Source organism: Belonocnema kinseyi, chromosome 8, assembly GCF_010883055.1.
Source record: "Belonocnema kinseyi isolate 2016_QV_RU_SX_M_011 chromosome 8, B_treatae_v1, whole genome shotgun sequence".
NCBI lineage: Eukaryota > Metazoa > Arthropoda > Insecta > Hymenoptera > Cynipidae > Belonocnema > Belonocnema kinseyi.
Window position 1 is genome coordinate 10,613,739 of NC_046664.1, and position 20,092 is coordinate 10,633,830.

Here is a 20,092-nt window from a genome sequence, read left to right on the forward strand (position 1 = left end):
CACGTGACCCACTCATAACATGGCCTTAAGCAATTAAAAATTAGAAGCGTTTAAAATCGAAGATTTTTGATATCAAACATTTTTAGTTGATCTACTGTAAATATGAATTAAATTGTGATCTTTAAAATTTAATTGCACTCTAAAATTTTAAAAATAAATAATTTATTGTAAAATAAGATTCGGCCAGTTCACAATTTTACAACTTACAGAATTTAACGTTAAAAATTAAACTCTTTCAATTGGAAAGTCTGAAGCAGATGTTAAATGCTCTATTGAAACTCTATAAACTATTTAAAATTTTTAAATAACTTGAATAATATATTTATAATTAAAGACTTTCATTAAATTACAGTCAACAAAAATTCCACTTTTCAACCACGTAATTTTAAATTTTTCATTAAAAAAAAATAACAGTTATTTAATGATCAAAACGGAACAAAATAACGAAAATTTAAAAATTACAATTTTAATTGTTCTATTTAAATCAATTTAATTTGTGAGTCAACTTCTTAAATTTTGATGTATAAATAACGATTGAACACCTATTATTCTTAGAAAAAATCGAGAAAATTGAAGAGATACTTAGAAGTTTTGAAAAAATTAAAAACTTGAAATGATTTCAAGTAATTTAAACGAAGTGTTTATGTGTACCGATAAAGCCCGGCTATTCTTACCAAAATTTCGGTTCAAATATTCCACGGCCTAATTTAAAACCAAATACAGATGTAAATATTTAAAAAATATTTTTGAATTAGAAAAAATTCGAAACAACATATAGATGTTTACAAGATCTTGAAAGAGAATTTTGAAGCATTTTAAGGATTTTTAAACTATTTAAAATTAATATAAATTAAACAAAGATTTTTCAAGCTTTTACTAGTTTGTTGTTGGAACTAGAATTTATTCAGAATAATAACCGAGAATTTAAAATTTTAACAAATTCCGAGCTAGCACTGAAGATGTCCGCAAAGGAACAAAATTCTGAATTGGAACAGGAAATTTTGCAAAGAATTATAATTGTGAGTTGAAGCAGAAAATTTTCAAATTTTAACCAATTCTGAATTGAAACTGCCATTTATCTGAAAGAATTATAATTCTTCTTGGAACAGGGAATGTTAAAATTTAAATAAATTCCAAGCTGGAACGGGGAATTTTTTAATAGAAAGAATTCTAATTCTAAGTTGAAACGGGACATTTTTGAGAAAAATTATGAATTGGAACCGGGAATTTTACAAAAATTCGAATTTTGTTTGGAAACGGAAAATTTTCAAAAAGTATTAAAATTCCGGATTTGAACAAGGAATTCTCAATTTTTAACAAATTCTGAATTGGAATTTATCCAGGAGAATAACAATTCTCAATGGAAAATAGGATTTTTCCCAAAAAATTATTGTTCTGTGTTGAAGGGAGGTATTTTCGAATTAAATTAAATTATGAATTGGAACAGGGTATTTTTCCGAAAAGTTCTAGTTCTTATAATGAGTTGAAATGGAAAATTTTCGAAAAGAAATAAAATTCTGGATTGAAACAGGGAATTTTTCGAAAACAATTAAAATTCCGGATTTAAATAGGAAATTTTCCATTTTTGATAAATGATAAAAGTTCAAAATTTGCAGTTCAGTTCATATTACTTCGAATGGAATAATTAGATTTAGTGTTCGATTTTTTAAATTGCATTGACTGTGAAAAATATTTGCGTACCGGGAAATGACCGGGAGCTTTTTTTCTTTGACAAAGACGGCCACCCTGTATACCTATTTCCGAATTTTCTCAACTTTTTTTGAAGTATTTTAGAACATTTTAAAAGGTTCATGGAATTTTGTAGTTCCAAGTAATTTTTCAAAAGCTTAAAATTTTTAATGAGTTTTAAAGGATTAAAATTATTTGAGTGTATTTTTTACAATTCCAAGTAATTTTTAGAACGCTTAAAAAGTTTGAAGAGATATCCAAGGATTAAAAATATCTTGAGCTGTTCTTTTCAATTCAAAGGAATTTCTTAGGTCTTCGAATGCTTCAAAGGAGGAGATTCAAAAAATTTGAAATAGTTTCTAAGCGATTTTAGGACATTTTTTTTAATTCGAAGGGATCTTAAAAGATTTGAAATATTTTAGTGTATTTTTTTTTGCAATTCCGAGTAATTTTTCAAAAGCTTAAAAAATTTTTATGGGATTTCAAAGTATTTAAAATATTGTGGGCTGTTCTTTTGAAATCAAAGGATTTTTTAAGGGCACTTTCGAGAAATTAAAAAATTTTAAATAGAGTTTCCTAAAGATGTTAGGACATTTTTTTTAATTCCAAGATATTTCAAAAGATTTTAAACATTTTATTTTAGTTTTTACAATTCCAAGTAATTTATCGAGAGTATACAGAATTTTAATGGGTTTCACAGGATTACACACTTTTTTCAGTATTACGGAATTTTCAAGGGATTTAAACTATTTTAAATAGGAATTTTAAAGATTTTAGGACTTTTTTTAATTCCAAGGGATTTCAAAATATTTGAGGTTAGTTTTTACAATTCCAAGTAATATCCAAGATCTTCGAAAATATTTTAAAAAATTTGAAGATATTCTTAAGAGCTTTACAAATTTTGAAGGGCTTTCAAAAAATTTGACATATTATAGAATATTTTTAAAAATGAAAAAAAAAATCGATTTAATATAAGATTTGAAAGAATTTGAAATATTTAAAGATATTTTTAAAAGTCTTAAAGAATTTTGAAGAGATTAAAAAAGTTTCAACGTATTTGAGGATATTTCTTTAAAAATGTAAAAAAGATTAAAGCTATTTTTCTTGAATTTTCAGAGCTTTAAAAATATCTAGGGATTAAAATTTTTTTAATTATTTGAAGTATTATAAGGTATTTTTAATAGATTTTGATGATTTCAATTTGAAAAAAATGCCAACAACACTGTGTCGCCAATTTTGTGATATAAAATGCTCAAAGTAAATTGTTTTTATCATTAAACATTCCTTTAACATATTTTAAATAATTTATTCAAATGATAAGTAACCTTCACAATCATTGCGACTCATACCTTACAAAATTTCAAGAGCTTTAAACAATTTCGAAGTACTTTTAGGATTTTAGGATATTTTGAAAAATTCCTATCAATTTTAAAAAGTTTCACGGGATTTAAGAAAATGTTTAAGGATTTTAAAGATTTACAGGGGTTTAAAATCATTGTTATATATTTTAAATTTCCTAGAATTTCGCAAGATATGAAATGATTTTACAAGATTAAAGTTGTGAGATATTTGAAAAGATTCCAAAGAATTTGATCAGATTTCCAAGTATTTCAGGAAATATTCTCAGATTTCATGTATTTTTAACGGGATTTTATAATATTTTAATGGATTTTAAAGAATTTATTCACAAGAAAAGAGGGATTTCCTAGAATTTAAAATGTTTTTTAGAATTGTTTGGAAATTCACTCTGAATGCTTACAAATTTATTCTGAATTCTTTGAAATTCTGTTGATGATTTTTTATTCAGTTGAATTCTTCTAAATTGAATTGATTTTTTTTAAATTTGTTTCCAAAAATTACCTCGTCCTTAAATCTTTTTTTAAACTTATTTTGAATTCATAGTCATTTGATCAATTTTGTTTAAAAATGTTTCTCCTTTTCCCTAAATTCACTCAAATCTTTCTGAAATTAATTAACCTATTTTGAATTTTTTTCCATTCTTTTCCAAATCATTTTAATTTTCATGAATTTATTCTAAATTCGTTAAAATAGTTCACCTTTTTAAAGTAAATTAGTCTGTGGCAGCCCTGTATTTGAAATAAATAAATATATATATTTTTTATTATTTTAATGAGACTGTTTTTCGAATTATATTGGATGAAAAATTGAAATTTTCCTTGACCTAAAAAGTCACCTGAAACCCTCGTTTGCGCACTTAGGACATGTACCAGGTAGGCCACAAGGTGGACGCCACGGCATGGTGTTTGCCATTCGAGCAGCTTTCCAAACTTCACCAGCCACCGTTCACCCTTCACCTAATTCTACTATAGCACCCGCGCTCATTATAGGTGATTACTGTAGGCCTGTCGATCAATGTGTACATCAATAGTTTATTATCTGTGGATTAAGCGAACAAAACCCGATTTTTTTTTATTTTTTTTTTAGATGAGTTACGCGCGGTTTTAGCGTTTTCAGGACTCGAGAAATATGATTATTGATCCTTGGTTCACCAAAAAAATGTATGTTTTGAATTTATATTTCGTACAAAGGTCTCCATTGTGCTAAGAATTTGTTTAATTGTTGGTGAATCATCTCTAATGGATTTATCGTATTCTGTTCGCTTGCTCCACATTTAAAAAAAAAATGCATTTTTATACAGTCTTACATAAAATACTAGACTTGAAAGTAATTGTCAATCTGAATGTTAAATAGGTGAATGCTAGATAAAGAATTTAAAATATGCATAGGATTATTTAAATACTGAAAATTCACATTATTTTCTAATTTACTATTTTCATCGAATTGAAATCGTAGAAAACTGTAATTTTCCATTCAAATGTTGAAAATTAAACAGTTTCAAATTGAGAATTTTAATTTTGGAGTTTTAAATATTGAGTAAATTCAATTTTCAAAAAATTGTAGAATAATTTGATTTATTTAATAATATATTTATAAGTTCTAAAAAAATTTCAAAAATAATTTTTGATTTAACCAAGTTTAAAACAACTTGTAGATTTCTCAAGATTTTGAATTAAAATTTTGAATACTTTTTAAGGATGTTTATACTATTTAAAATGAAAATAATTTAACTTATAATTAAGGCAGTAGTTTGATTAAAAAAAATTTAATTTATCGATTTTCAACGTTTCTAGTTTAAAATTGTTTAAAATAATATGATATAAAGATTTAAAATTCACTGATTCTTTAATTATTTAGAGAATTGAAAATGATGAGGCGGATTAATTTGTACAGTTTTGGTCTGAATCTTTAAACTCATTAATTTATAAAAGTTAAAAATTCAAAATTTTTCCGTTTATCTGTATTTAGTTTAAAATTGTTTAATCGAAAAGTGTTAGTTCCTTCCACGACAACATTAATGAGCATTTGAATACCAAATTTTGGAATTTAACATTTTTAAACTTCAATTTCAATACTTTATAATTTGAGAGTTCCACTTTGAGTAATTTAATTTGTAGTTTATTTTTTATTACATCTAATGGAAAAAATTATAGAGTCAAGTTTTGTTTTTCATTTTCCTTTTTTGTTGAAAATTAATTTTTGAACTGAAAATTGAACTATTCGTGTATTTTGTTGAAAATTCAACAACTTTCTGGCGTTTTTTTCTCTTGAATAAAAAATATTTCTTAGTTGATAATTCCACTCGTGTTAAAAAGTCGCTCAAATGTTTTTGATTAAAAATATTTTTTTTTTTCAAATAATTAGATTTTTCGTTCAGAATCCGTCTTTTTTGGAATCTTCTTTTGTAAAAATTAAGTTTTTTAGTTGACCATTCATTTTAATTGAAAATTCGTCTTTTTGGTTGAAATATAATTTTTTTTTAAATAGAACATTTGACCTTCATTTCTGTTTAAAAATTTATTTTTTTTTAGTTCAAATTCAACTATTTGGTTGAAAATTGGTCATTTTTGAGTTGAATATTAAACTATTTCGTTAAAAATTCATGTACTATTTTCATTTCAATTCGTTTTTTTTGTGATTTCTTCCCGCCAAAAAATTTACTGTTGCATTTTCAAGTGGAAAATGTATAATTTTTAGTTATAATTTTCAACTATTTGGTTCAAAATTTACCAGTTTTTAGTAGAATTTTGAACTGTTTCGTTAAAAATGAGTGTATTTTGTTTTTGGTAAAAAATTAATCTTGTTTGAAATTTCATCTCATTGGTGGTAAATTAATTTTTTGTACTGAAAATTTAATTATTTCAATTTTGGTTGAAAGCTTGATCCTTTTTAGTTCACAGTTCAAATATTTTGTTAAAAATTGATATTTTTTAGTAGAAAATTCAACTATTTGGTCGAGACTTTGCTTTATCTTCTTTTTATTGTTTAGACTAGAATTAGAAACCGGATAATCTGACTTTTCGATGATTACTTAAGTTTTTTTTAGTCAGTATAAAATACAATTATATAAATTAAATGAATTCCTAGTTTAAATCAATTTTACAGATACCTCATGATTACTTTATAATACATTTTACAAAAATACTTCATTTGACAAAAAAAAAAATTAGTTTTTCCAACATTTTTCACAATAATGGTGATAGGTTGAGCTTTGTTAGAAACTGAAAATGTAAATTATTCCAAGAACACTGGAAATATGCTTATTATATTAGATTTTATATAAATTCTAAGATGACATAAAAATTGGAAAGATTAGTTAATTTTTAAATACTTCAAATAATAAATTGCTCAATTTTGAAGCCTCGAATTTAAAAATTAAAATGACTGAGATTTTTTTTCTGAATTTTTAGTGGCCACCCTTGTTATAGATTCGAAACGGTTTTTTTTAATGATATAAACATTATTTTTTGAATGTCTGTTTTATTATAGAATTGTAAAATATTCCGTCCTTTCTTTACCAAGCCTACTGTGATTCCCTAGAAAGGAGATTTTATAAATACTTAGACTACATGATTATATTAAAAAAGAGAAAGTGAATGTAGGATCGAAACGTTCGTTATTTGATAAGTTTGTTTAGTCTTCTTTGCTTTGATCATCATTGTGAAACTGCATGTCGTTTTTTATTAGAGGCTTTAGTTTTATTGTTAAGTGAATAATTGAAAGATAATTTGTTGAATGATTTTTTAATTTTTCTCGACATTGTTAAAAATTTTGATTGGTTAATGACAATGTTTAATTGTTCGGCATTCTTGGTCTTGATTCATTTCATCAGATTTCATTAACCATATTAGTTTTTTTATCGGAAAAATCAGTAGATAAATAATACATAAGGTACATGAATGAAGTCTGGTCAATAGAATTAGTTTGAAAGTGGTTAGCGATACGGTAAAAACTAAAGTTTGCATGAATTTCTGCGATGAACATAGTTTTATCAGAATTTTTAATTATAATAGGGTGTCTATCCTACCTGGAAAATCTGGAATTGTCAGGAAATTTTGAGTAACCTGAATTTTTTAAATTACAATATAAATTTAAATGACAATGATTCTGCAGTTGGGGCCGTGCAAAAAATGCGCAACGTCTTTGAGTCTGCATTTAAATGTTTAGTTAAAAATTAGTGTTTTTTTTATATTCGAATTTATTTGTTTTTTAACTGATTTAAATTTAGTCGAAAATCAATTATCTGCTTGAAACTACAACAGTTTGTTTTCAATTTTTTCTCTCGTGACTGAAAAGTTTTTCTTTTTTCAAAATTCAGTTCGTGTTGAAAATTCGTCATTCAGTTTTTTAACTAAAAATTTAACTATTCAATTTTTTTTTTAATTATCATTTTTAGTTGAAAATTCGTTTTTTTAGTTATCAGTTTGGTTTCATATACATTTTTTTGACTTAAAATTTAACTATTTCATTTTTGGTAGAAAATTGATATTTTCAGTTGAAAATTCAACTGTTTAGTTGAGTTATTTATCGTTGTTATTTAGGGTTAAAAATTCAAGTGTCCTACTTAAATATTCCTAACTTTTGTTGAAAAATTGTCTGGGTTGAACATTCAAGTATTCTAAATATTCATAATTTTAGTTGAAAGTTCATGGATTTTGTTGATAAATCGTTTTTTTTTTGTTGGAAAATTATTCTTGTTTTGAATATTCATCTTTTCGTTTGAAAATTCAAGTATTCAAGTCAAAAGTTCATGAATTTAATTTAAAAATGGTATTTTTTGTTTGTTGAAAATTAATTTAAAATACGTTGTTTTTGTTTAATATTCCAGATGGATATTCCTCAATTTACTTGAAAATTCATGAATTTGTTGGATAATTATCTTTTAGTAGAAAATTAATTTTTATGTTTGAAATTATGAGGTTTTTATTTTTTGTTGAAAATTCAAGTATTCCAGTTAAATATTCATCATTTTCGTTGAAAATTCTGCTATTTTAGTTCAAAATTCCGAACTATTTTGTTGAAAATTCATGTATTTCAGTTTAAAATTTATCATTTTAGTTAATATATTTTTTTTTTAGTTGGAAAATTAATTTATTTTTAGTTGAAAAGTTAACTATTGGTTTAGAATTGATATATTTTGTTAAAAAATCTTTTTTCTTTTTTTGTATAAAATTATTCTTTTTAGATGAAAATTCAACTATTTGGTTAAGAATTCATCGATTTTGATAAAATTGAATGAAATTAATTTTACCTAAATATGCACTGAATTTTAAGTATTGGAAGGTAAAATAAAAATTGGTTTGCGAAATATTTGAATGGATTCGTGTTATAAAAAATTATACCCGTAAAAAACCTAGAGTTTTCCGGGAATTTTTGTTTTCTCCAGAATATGGGTAGACACCCTGCATATTAACATTAATATGAAAAGATAATTGAGTCTTAAAGAATTGAAATTATATTGAGTACATTTGCAACCCAACAAAAGCTATTCCGCTGCTTCATCGATTCTTTGTGAAGTAGTCGACAATTTTGTGGGAATATCAAATTCAAGCAATTGTAAGACTGCTTAGCAATATCTATTCAGTCCAAGGGCAGTTTTGATACAATTTAAATACAGTAAAAAAAAAAAAAAAATTCGCTTTTGTGCATTACGCTCTGTGTGTAGTGCAAGAACCATAACTGGCTGGTTACTCTGAATTCGATTAATTCAGTTTAAAAAATCGAATTCTAGGAGTAAAGTGTATAATGTTCTGAATTTTTGTCTTCTAGGCGGAACACCTTTAGTTTTAGACCCACCACAATCAGTCACGACAAAGTCTGCTGCCGCTGCCGCTGCTAGTCCCGTTTTAGAAAAACCGTCACCTACAAATTCGATAAGTAGATCCTCGTCAGCTGTTGTTCTTGCCGGCAATCAACCTGTAGTTAAACTCGTCAAATTGCCTGCTTCTACTGTGGCAGCCTCCTCCTGTGATACCTCAACGAACCAAGAACAAATTGTAGAAAAGGCCAAACAGGTATGTACATTATTTATTTATTTTTTTTTTTGGTCCCATTTTACAAGTTTCGTGATTTTAATTAAATTTTCTTATATAAATAAATTTAAAAAAGAAACAGGCCTCGGACGATTTGAAAACATGCCAAGAGATTTTTTTTTTTGCAATTTTACAAGCATCGTCGAAATTTTATAGGATATTCCAAGGACGGATGAAAAAATGTAACGATTTTGGATAATATCAGGGTATTTTACAAGATTCCTAGAGGTTTTAAAAAAATTGCAAGGGTTTTTCATTTAAAGAATGTTAAAATGCAGTTTTACAGATGCGTCGGAATCAGTTGAAAATGTAAGAATTCTCTAGATTTTAACGTTAAGAATTAAACAGTTTCAATTGTAAAATCGTGATAGTTAAACAAAATATCGTTTGTCTAAAATTTGAAATTGCCTAATATTTAGAATTATTTGATTATCCATTTAAATTTAGTAATTATCAATCAAATATTGAAAACTAAATATTCAACGTTACAATTTGAATTATTTTATTTAAACAAATTTAATTTACAAGTAAAATTGTTGAATTTTAATGTATAATAAATATTGGAACACCTATGATTTCTTGAAAAAATTCGAGTAAGTTGAAGAGATATTTAGAAGGTTTGAAATGATTTCAAGTCATTTAAACGAAGTTCAAAAAAATGAAAAATATTTTCTCAAGATTCCTAGGAAAATTGAAAATTACTTTATTTAAAAAATTAATTTTAAGAGAAAATTTAAAAAGATTTAAAAGTTTTCCGAAATTGTTTAAAATGAATCTGGAATAATTTAAGGTAATATTTTTTATTTTGCAGGATGTACAAAATAATTTACGAAGAATTTGAATAATTTAAAAAAGTTTTGAAAAGTTATAAAAAAATTTAAGAAATAATTTAAAATATGAATATAATTTAAGTAATTTAACTTTTAAATTTCTGAAGGATTTGAACGGATTTAGGAATTTCTACAGATTTATGCGGATTTTAACGGATTCATAGGATTTAAAAAAAAAAAGATTTCAATGGATTTGAAAAATTTGAGGGGATTTATAAATGTTGGCGAGTTTTCTGAGAATTTCAAAGGACGGCTTTAGAAATTTCTTTCCGATAATTTTATTTTTAATTCAGAGTCTCAGGTCTTCCTTTATATTAAATTTAATAAATAAATTGATCAATCATTATTTCTATTAACTTTTTTAACCATTAAAAATGTAAACGTGCGTTTTACTTTTTAAACTTAAAAATTTTTTTTTATTAAATTTAAAATATTGTTTGAATGTAAATCACTTAATTTTTAACCCATTTAATTTGATATTTCTTGAAGTAGAAAAAGAATAAGTATTTAATATTTAGCAATATTTCACTGTTCATTTAGAAGTTTTAAGAACATTCTAAATTAATTCAAAATTTAAATTGATTTCCAGTTATTTAAATGAAGTATTTTAACTTTTTTCAGAACTTCTGAATATATTTAAAAATTAATCGAATTTTTCCTACAATTCTTGGAAAATCCTGCAAATTGCAACAAAATTCTCCAAATATTCCAGATTCTTTGATAATTTTTTAAATCTCTAAACATTTTATTAAACTTTCTGTAACAATTTTTTAAAGTGAAAAATCATTTTCAATTTTCCTAAGAGTTTTAAGAATTTTTTTTTTCAAGACTCACGATTCTTTTAAAAAATGCTAATTTTTTGTTTGAATACTGCAAAAATCTATATTTTATTTTAAATTCGGCTGTAAGTATTTGAAATTGTTGCAAGTTCTAAATTTAATTCGAATCTTTTTAAGACTTCTAAATATCTCTTAAAATTACTCTTAATATTTTTACAAATAAGAAGTGTTCTATTGTTATTTATACAATCAAATGTTAAGGATTTTTTTTTAATTTGAAGGATTTTCTAAAAGTTATAGAAACAATCCAATTCATTTAAAAATATATTTGAAAGTTCCGAAAAAAAATTCAAAAAGTAATTTGAATTTGGAAAAATTAAAAACCACTTCTAGATTTCTCAAAATTTCGAAATAAAATTGTAAAGCTTTTAAAGGATGCTTAAACTATTTGAAATTAAAATATTTTAACTTTTAATTTAACATTTAAGTTAAAAACAAATTTCAGTTTTTAATGTGCCTAGTTTAAAATTAGAATAATATAATTTTGAAAAATTTTAAAATTCATTGCTTGATTCTTTAATTTAAAGTATTGAAAATGTTTACGTGGATTTATATTTTTTGCACTTGATCTGAATCTGTGAACTTTATGATTGATAACAGTTCAAAATTTTGCAATTCATTTGAATTTCATTTAACATTGAGTAGAAAAATGTTTAGAATATAATTTGATTTTTAAATTTCATTGACCATGATTAATGTTTCCGAACCGGGAAATGAGTGGGAATTTTTTCTTCGATTATAGCGGGCCACCCTGGTTTCGACTCTATTTAAAAATTAGAAGGAATTGAAAAATATTGATGAGTTATCCAGGAATTTCAACGGATCTTCAATATATTTCAGGGGTTCTTTCGTGGATTTTAATGCTTTTAGTGATTTTTTTTTTTAAACATCTTTTATGAAGATTCGAAAATATTTCACGCGATTTTACGGGAGATATATATTGTATACTAGATTTAAAATATAGTTAACTCCTCGATTTAATATTGAAAACAATTCATGACATTTTGCTATTACTTTTTCCAAATTGATGATGCTACTATTATTGGCACTATTGTGCATTTCTCAAATGCGCCCGAAGGCCTGAAAAAATGGGAAAAAAAGATGGCAATAATGGATAAAAAGTTACTTTTAAGAAAGCCAAGTGTAAACTCTCAGGGCTAATTTAAAGGTGAAAAATAAAATGTGTTTTAGGAGGCGTATGTAATGCAAAGGATCAGCGAATTACAAAGAGAAGGCCTGTGGTCCGAGCGCAGACTTCCAAAAGTTCAAGAACCCGCGAGAACGAAAGCCCACTGGGATTATTTGCTGGAAGAGATGGTTTGGCTTGCCGCTGATTTCGCCCAGGAACGAAAGTGGAAGAAAGCGGCAGCGAAGAAATGCGCTCGCATGGTTCAGAAACATTTCCAGGAGAAGGCCGTCCAGGCTCAGAAGGCCGAGAAACTAGAGGAACTCAGACTGAAAAAAATTGCCGGTTTCGTCGCGAAAGAGATCAAGACTTTCTGGTCAAATGTAGAAAAGGTAAGATATTTGAAAAATTATTACATTAATTAATACGCTTTTTTTTTTTCATGTACCCCACACTTATAAGCCGGCAGTTTTGACTTTATTTATTCGTGACTGTGAGCTCGTTGTGGGAACAGTAACTCTATTAAAAGCAAAGGATTGAGTTGTCTCGGGGATTCAGTCTCATATTTTTTAGATACAAAAACAGTATTTAAAAATGCATGTTTTTTTTTTCCACAAGATAAATTGATTTATTTTTATGCAGACATTAATTTTGATTTGTATTTTGTTATTTTGCAGTTGGTAGAATATAAACAACACACAAGATTGGAGGAAAAGCGAAAAAAAGCTTTGGATCAACACTTAAACTTCATTGTCGGTCAGACCGAAAAATACTCAACGTGGTTGACCGAAGGCCTGAATAAAACGGATGGCAATCAAAGCATGCCTGTATCCATAAATAGTTCTCGAATTTCATCGCCAATTCCAGCGGGCAAACAACATTCGGATGGTAAAAATTTGTAAATCTAGTTTTATTGCTTGTTTTAAAAAATTGTTTACTCAGTGATGATAAAATACCGTTTCTGAAGGTGCGAGATCCATTCAACTCAATCCTATCTTCCTGATGTTATCGAGGCATTTGTCTGAGAGTTTATTAACCAGTGTATCTACTCCACCTGAGAAACCGAGAATTGTCAGGATTTTTTTTTTCAGATAAAAATTGAACTATTCTATTTTTAGTTGAAAATTCATCTTTTAGCTTAAAAATTCAACAGATTTTTGCAATTTTTTTCTCTTGACTCATGTTAAAAGGTTGCATTTTTAGTTGAATTAAACTATTTTTGATAAAAAAATTCAAATCTCTTTTTTTTGAAACATCAATTACTACATTTTTTATTTCAGAGTTATTTTTTTTCTGGATGCAAATATAATTAATTGCTTAAAGTTTTTTTCTTTTTCTAAAATTAACTTTTTGTTTGAACATCCATAATTTTAATTGCAAATTCATCTCTTTTATGAAAAATGAACAAATAAAATGGACAATTAGTTGGTGTTTTTTTTTTTTTTTTCGTTTAAAATTAATTTTTTTTCTTCAACTAAAAATGCAGGGTGGTCGCTGAACCGGAAATTTTTCGAAACCGGGAAGTAACAGTGACTTTTTTGTTTGACCAGGAATTTAAAAAATAGGCGGAAAAAAGTCTGTCCACGTTCGATTTCATCAGTTTTTAAATAATTACTGGAATTGTTATGTTTTTCAATTATGCTATTATTTAGCTTACAATGCTTAATTTCACATTTTTTTATTTAACAAATTTTCCATTTGAAATTTTCGTTTTTAAGCTTAAATTTTTAATTTAAAGAATTTTAAAATGCCTTATTAAAGACTTGAACAAATAAATAATAAAAGCCTTTGATGTTGAAAATTTTGGATAAAAATCATTTTTATTTAATAAATAATTTTTTTTTAGTTTATTTGTTCTTTAAGTGATAAAAAGTGAACGTTTGATTGAAAGTTTATAAACTATTTTCAACTTAAAAATAACTTCATAATATATTCTTAATTAAAGGATTTTATTCAATTTAAAATAATGTTTTAGTCCAAAATATTCGATTTGAAATTATTATTTAAAAAAAAAAGATTAATTATTGAATATTTAGCAATATTTGAATTTTTATATAAGAGAAGTAAATTGAAACCAAATATTTACAAGTAAAAAATCTTAAACTGAATTGTTTGACGAAGAAAACCTGGAATCGTTAAAATTTCGAAGAGCCTTTCAACTTTGAACGTTAGAATTTTAATTTTTTTATTTAAAAAATGCTTGATCTGTAAATGAAATTTTAAAATTTTGATTTATAATTTACAAATGAACATTTTTAGAAAAAATTTGAGTAATTTTAAGATATATTTAGGAGTTTTAAAAATATTAAAAATTATCATGCACATTTTAGAAACTTTTCTTTAAATATTCTGAAATCTTTTTGGAAAATTTTGTTTAAATCTTTAAAAAACTTTTTAAATATTCTCTTAAAATAATTTTTCAAAATAAAAAGTTATTTTTAATTTTCCTAGGAATCTTAAGAAAATGCAATCAATTTTGACAGATATTTAGAAGTTCTGAAAAAATTTCCAAAATAATTTTAAATTTAAAACAACTTCTAGATTTCTCAAGATTTTGTAATGAAATTTTGAAGCTTTTCAAGGATGTTTAAACTATTTAAAAAGAAAATAATTAAATTTCGAATTTAGGATGATTTTGATTTAATTTAATGTGAATGATAACGTGGATTTATATTTTTTTATATTGAAAAATGTTAGTACTTTCAATTTTATGCGCGTAAATTATTGAGCATTTGAATAAAAAAATTTTTAATTAAAAACTTGAAATTTCCATTTTAAAAGTTCCACTTTGAGTGCTTTCATTTGCAGCTCAGTTTTTATTACCTCAAGTGGAAATTTGTTTAGCTTCAGTGTTCCATTTTTTAAATTTCATTGATCGTGAAGAATGTTTGCGAGTTGGGAAAAAACCGGGAAATGATCGGGAATTTATTTTGTCGATTAAATTGACCATCCTGAAAATGTTACGTATTTTTTGGTAAAAATGATTTTTGTTTGAAAGTAAATTATGACAATTAAAGATTCATCACTTTAGTTGTTAATTTATTATTTTTTCTTGTTTAAAATTCATCGATTCCAGTTGACAATGTATCATTGAAGTTGAAAATTCATGAGTGGAACTGATTTTTTTAGATCAAGATTGAACTATTTGGTTGAAAGTTGCTTTTTTTTGCAAAAACTCAAAATATTCGATTGAGAATTCATGTTTTGTTAAAAGTAGTATTTTTTTGTAGAAAATTACTTTGATCCTTTTTAAATTCAAATAATTCGATCAAAATTCATCTATCTTGTTAAAAATGCAATGTTTTTACTTGAAAATTTAGGAATTTGAATGGACAATAGAATTTACTAGAGTAGCCATATCAATTTTACCTAAAATTTACTGAATTTTAAGTATTAAAATATAAAATAAAAATTTGTTTGAATTATTATCAAATTCATGTTTTTTAGGGAAAAATTAAAGAAACTATTTATGTTTTAGTTATATTTAATAATATCTTGTGATGTGATTTTTCAATGCTTTCTAAGTTAAACATTAATTGAATCCCTAGAGGAAAATGAAATTATGGGCAAGAACTTGCTTGGAAGCATTTGAAAAAATTTTAGAATTTTTTTTGATAATTATGAAAGATTTGAGGAGATTGCATTTTTTCAACATTTCTCGGACAATTTTTAATGGTTTTGGTTTTAGTTTAAAAGAATAATTTTAAGTTTTGAAGATTTCAAAAAATGTCAAAAAAGAATATAGAAGATTGAAAACTAACCTCAGTATAAAAAAGTATCAAAATATAATGAGGCTATGAAAACATAATGTCATATGTAGTAATTTTCTTTTTTTTTTTTTTTTTGACACAAAAGTTAAAAAAAAAATTCGAAAAATTGTAATACCTGAGAAAAAGTTGAGGTGCCTGAAAGAAAAACCTGGAATTGACAAGGAATTTTTCCCCCAAATTTGAGTAGATACCCTGTTAATTAAAAAACAAATTTTTACGGTTGAATTTCAAATTAAATTTCAGACGAGTTTGAGCCAAACCAAAGTTCAGACGATGATGAAGAAACGATAGCGAAAGCCGAAGAAGAGATAAAGTCAAATCATAAGGAGGAGGTGGAACTGTTGAAGAAGGAATCCGTGATACCGCTGGAGGACTTGTTAAAAGATTTGCCTCCGAATTATCTCGATGAGCGGACGAAAAGTTTGTCTCCGGAGCCGAAAGAAACGGTTGAAAATGAGAAGAGTGCCGATGGTGATGCGGAATTCACTGTCGCATCTGGTGAATCTTCTGATGATGATGAAGATACGATTATGGAGCAGGAGAAAATGGAGAAGAATGAGGACCACAAGCAGGAATTGGACGATCTTAAGGCTGAGAACGATATGTCGATTGATGAGCTCATGGCGAAATACGGAAGTGGGCGGCAAGACGCTTCGATGGACGTGGATGGCGGTTCTGATCAAGGTATTTTATTTTTGTATTTTAATTCTAAGTGACAAATGTTTACTGGGTTGCAAAAATCAGGGTGTCTTCTCTACCTCGCAAAATTGTCAGGGAATTTTTATATACCTGAAAAAGTCGGGGGGTTTTTTCATTCACAAAATTTTTCGAGCGTATTTATTTATTTTATTATTTTTTTTTTTTTTTAGTTGCAATTTGAAATTGAATAGACATTCTTAATTCATAAAAGTAGCTTTATATTGCCGTGTTCAGGGTGGCCGCTGGACCAGTTAAAAATGCGTAATCTGAAAATTTTCCGGTTTAAGTTTTAATTTTTAATTTAAAGAATGAATACATAAACAAATAAAAATTAAGTGTTGCAAATTTTTGATAAAATTTTTGTTTATCTTATCAACTGTAAATATAAATAAATTATTTTTCAAATGTTTTTTTGTGCTTTAAAATATTAAAAGGGAACAATAATTTATCTCGCAAAACGATTCGAAATCCGTCCACACTTTTAAGAATTTCCATATTTTTATTTTAAAAATTAAACGTTTTCAATTCGAAAGTCTTCGTCATTTAAAAAATGTAAACTTCTGATTTAAACTTTATGAATTATTTTCAACTAAAAATAAGTTCATAATAATGTAATTGTTATAAAATATTGTTTAAGTTTAAATTATGCAATTTTGAACCCACTTAATTAAAAACATTTTAATACAGAAAAAGAATTATTATTTAGAAATATTTGACCGTTCATTTGAGACGATTAAATTGAAAGCAAACATTTAAAAGTAACCAATTTGAAACTTAATTGTTTGACATAGAAAGTCTGGAATCGTTAAAATTTCAAAGAGCTTTTAAACTTTGAGTGTTACAATTTTAATTGAACTATTTGAAAAGTGTTTAATTTGTAAGTGAAATTGTTTAATTTTGGTGTTTAAATAACAATTGAACACTTATTATTTGTAGAGAAAATTTCAGTAATTTTAACTGGTATTTAGAAGTTTTGAAAAGATTCAAAATTAATTTTAATCATTAAAAAAGTTTTCTAAAATTGTTAAAAAAAGAATCTGGAAGATTTTAAGTAATTGTTTTTAAATTTGCAGAATTTTCAAAAAAATGTAGAAAAACTCGATTAATTTTAAAATATATTTATAAGTTCTAAAAAGATTTCAAAAATAATTGTTTATTTAAACAAGTTTAAAACAACTTGTAGATTTCTCAAGATTTTGAATTAAAATTTTTAATGTTTTTCAAGGATGTTTAAACTATTTAAAATGAAAATAATTTAACGTATAATTAAGGAAGTATCTTGTTAAAATAAATTTAATTTATCAATTTTCAACGTTTCTAGTTTAAAATTGTTTAAAATAATATGATATAAAGATATAAAATTCACTGATTCTTTAATTATTTAGAGAATTGAAAATGGTAAGGCGGATTAAATTTGTACAGTTTTGGTCTGAATCTTTAAGCTCATTAATTAATAAAAGTGAAAAATTTGGAATTAAAAATTTTAAAACTTCAATTTTAATACTTTATAATTTGAGTGCTTTAATTGGTAGTTTATTTTTTATTTCATCTAATTGAAAAAACTTCAGAGTCAAGTTTTGTTTGAAATTTCATTTTCCTTTTTTGTTGAAAATTAATTTTTGAATTGAAAATTTAACTATTCGTGTATTTTGTGGAACATTGAACTATTCGTGTATATCGCTCAAATGTTGTTTTTGATTAAAAGTAATTTTTTTTTTAAATACCTAGATTTTTCTTTCAGAATCCGTCTTTTTTGGAATCTTCTTTTGTAAAAATGAAGTTTTTTGGTTGACCATTAATCATTTTAATTGAAAATTCATCTTTTTGGTTAAAATATATTGTTTTTTTTAATAGAAAATTTGACCTTCATTTCTGTTTAAAAATTGATTTATTTTAGTTCAAATTCAACCATTTGGTTGAAAATTGTTCTTTTTTCAGTTGAATATTAAACTATTTCGTTGAAAATTCATGTACTATTTTCTTTTAAATTCGTTTTTTTTTATTTCTTCCCTCCAAAAAATTTACCATTGAATTTTTTCAGTTAAAAATGTATAATTTTTAGTTGTAAATTTCAATTATTTGGCTCAAAATTTACCTGTTGTTTTTAGTAGAATTTTGGATTGTTTCGTTAAAAATGAGCGTATTTTGTTTTTGGTAAAAAATTAATCTTGTTTGAAATTTCATCTCATTGCTGGTAAATAAAACTATTTGGTTAAAGTTTAAACTGGTGAAAATTGCATTGCTTTGGTTGATTTTTTTTGTGTGGAAAATTAATTTTTTTGTTATGAAAATTTAATTATTTCAATTTTGGTTAAAAGCTGATCGTTTTTAGTTCACAGTTCAACTATTTTGTTGAAAATTGATATTTTTGAGTAGAAAATTCAACTATTTGGTTGAGAATTCATGGTATCTTGTTTTAAAGAAACGACTTTCGTAGAAAATTATCCTTTTAGTTGAAAGTTTAAAGATTTATCTATCCGGTTGAAAATGCAGTATTTTTACTTTGAAAATTAATTTTTTAAATAGAAAACTTCATTCTATTTTTGGTTGAAAAATGCTTTTTTAATGAACAATTAAACTATTTAGTTGAGAATTCATGCATTTTGTTGAAAAATCGTCTTTTACGTTAGAAAATGAACCTGTTTGACAAAAATTTAACTATTTGGTTAAAATTGAATAAATTCGGTTATAAATTCAATATTTTTACTTTAAAAGTTAGGAATTTATAAAGCGTTTTGAAGCTTCAATTGAAGATAAATATTTTTTTTTTTCAAATATTATTTAAATTCATACATTGTAGCAATAAATTTAAGAGATGATTAATTAGGTTTTTAGAATTATTTAATTAATCGATGGTTCTAATATACTTAAGAATATACTTAAGAAAATACATTATTTGTAATAAACTCGCGAAATTGGGTGCAAATATTCATATTCGATTGTTTAAAAAAATGCGATTTATTTGAATGTCTCTCTATATAATGAAAAATTATACCTGGAAAAACCTGGAATTTTCAGCGAATTATTTTCCAGGATTTGAGTAGAGACCCTGATTTAAGGAATAAAAATTGATTTATCAGTGATGACAGTATACCATTTCCGAAGGTGCGAGATCCATTCAACTCAATCCTACCCTCTGATGTAATCGAGGCATTTGTCTGAGAGTTTATTCTCGAAAAAAAAAATACAATTTTCTCTTTTAAATTTTATTCATTTGATCTAAAATCCACTTTTTTTTTTATTGTTTAGAATCCGAGGATGGCTCGGATAAGGATGACGGTGAGGATCAGAAAAGCGAGGAATCGGAAAGTGAAAGCGAGTATGAGGACAAGGACCAAGATTCGCAGACTCAGAGTGAAGATGAAACAGGCGTTGGACTTAAATCATTGCTGGAGGATTTATCTGGTGAAAATTCACTCAAGAAGAACGTAAGTTTCTTTTTTGAACAAGTACATGCGTTTCCATAAAAAAAAAAAAAAATCACATTGAAAGCCTCGGATTCAACCCACTAATGCAATTATTTCTTTTGCTTGAAAAATATTTGTGAACTTCTCCAATTAGCTAGAAACATACTAGCAAAGTTGTCTCAATTCTCATCAAAAATTTGATTGTTTATATTATAACCAAGAAAATTTTCATTTCTAATCGAAAAAGAGTTAAATTTTAAACAAAATAGTATAATACTTGAACAAAACAGATTAATTTTAACCGAAAAGTTATATTTTTAACAAAAAAAAAAAAAAAAAAA

The 20,092-nt window shown here is 25.3% G+C and overlaps 1 protein-coding gene across 5 annotated transcripts in view; it reads left to right on the forward strand.

Moving 5' to 3' along the window:
- Positions 1-20,092, forward strand: part of LOC117177849 (helicase domino) — a 91,610-nt gene that overhangs the window by 9,288 nt on the left and 62,230 nt on the right. For all 5 annotated transcript variants that reach the window (XM_033368845.1, XM_033368848.1, XM_033368844.1 and 2 more), the window contains exons 4-8: positions 8,818-9,062; positions 11,941-12,267; positions 12,553-12,763; positions 15,889-16,329; positions 19,594-19,772. In XM_033368845.1, coding sequence (XP_033224736.1) covers positions 8,818-9,062; positions 11,941-12,267; positions 12,553-12,763; positions 15,889-16,329; positions 19,594-19,772 — 1,403 coding nt within the window. The remainder of the gene's footprint in view (positions 1-8,817; positions 9,063-11,940; positions 12,268-12,552; positions 12,764-15,888; positions 16,330-19,593; positions 19,773-20,092) is intronic.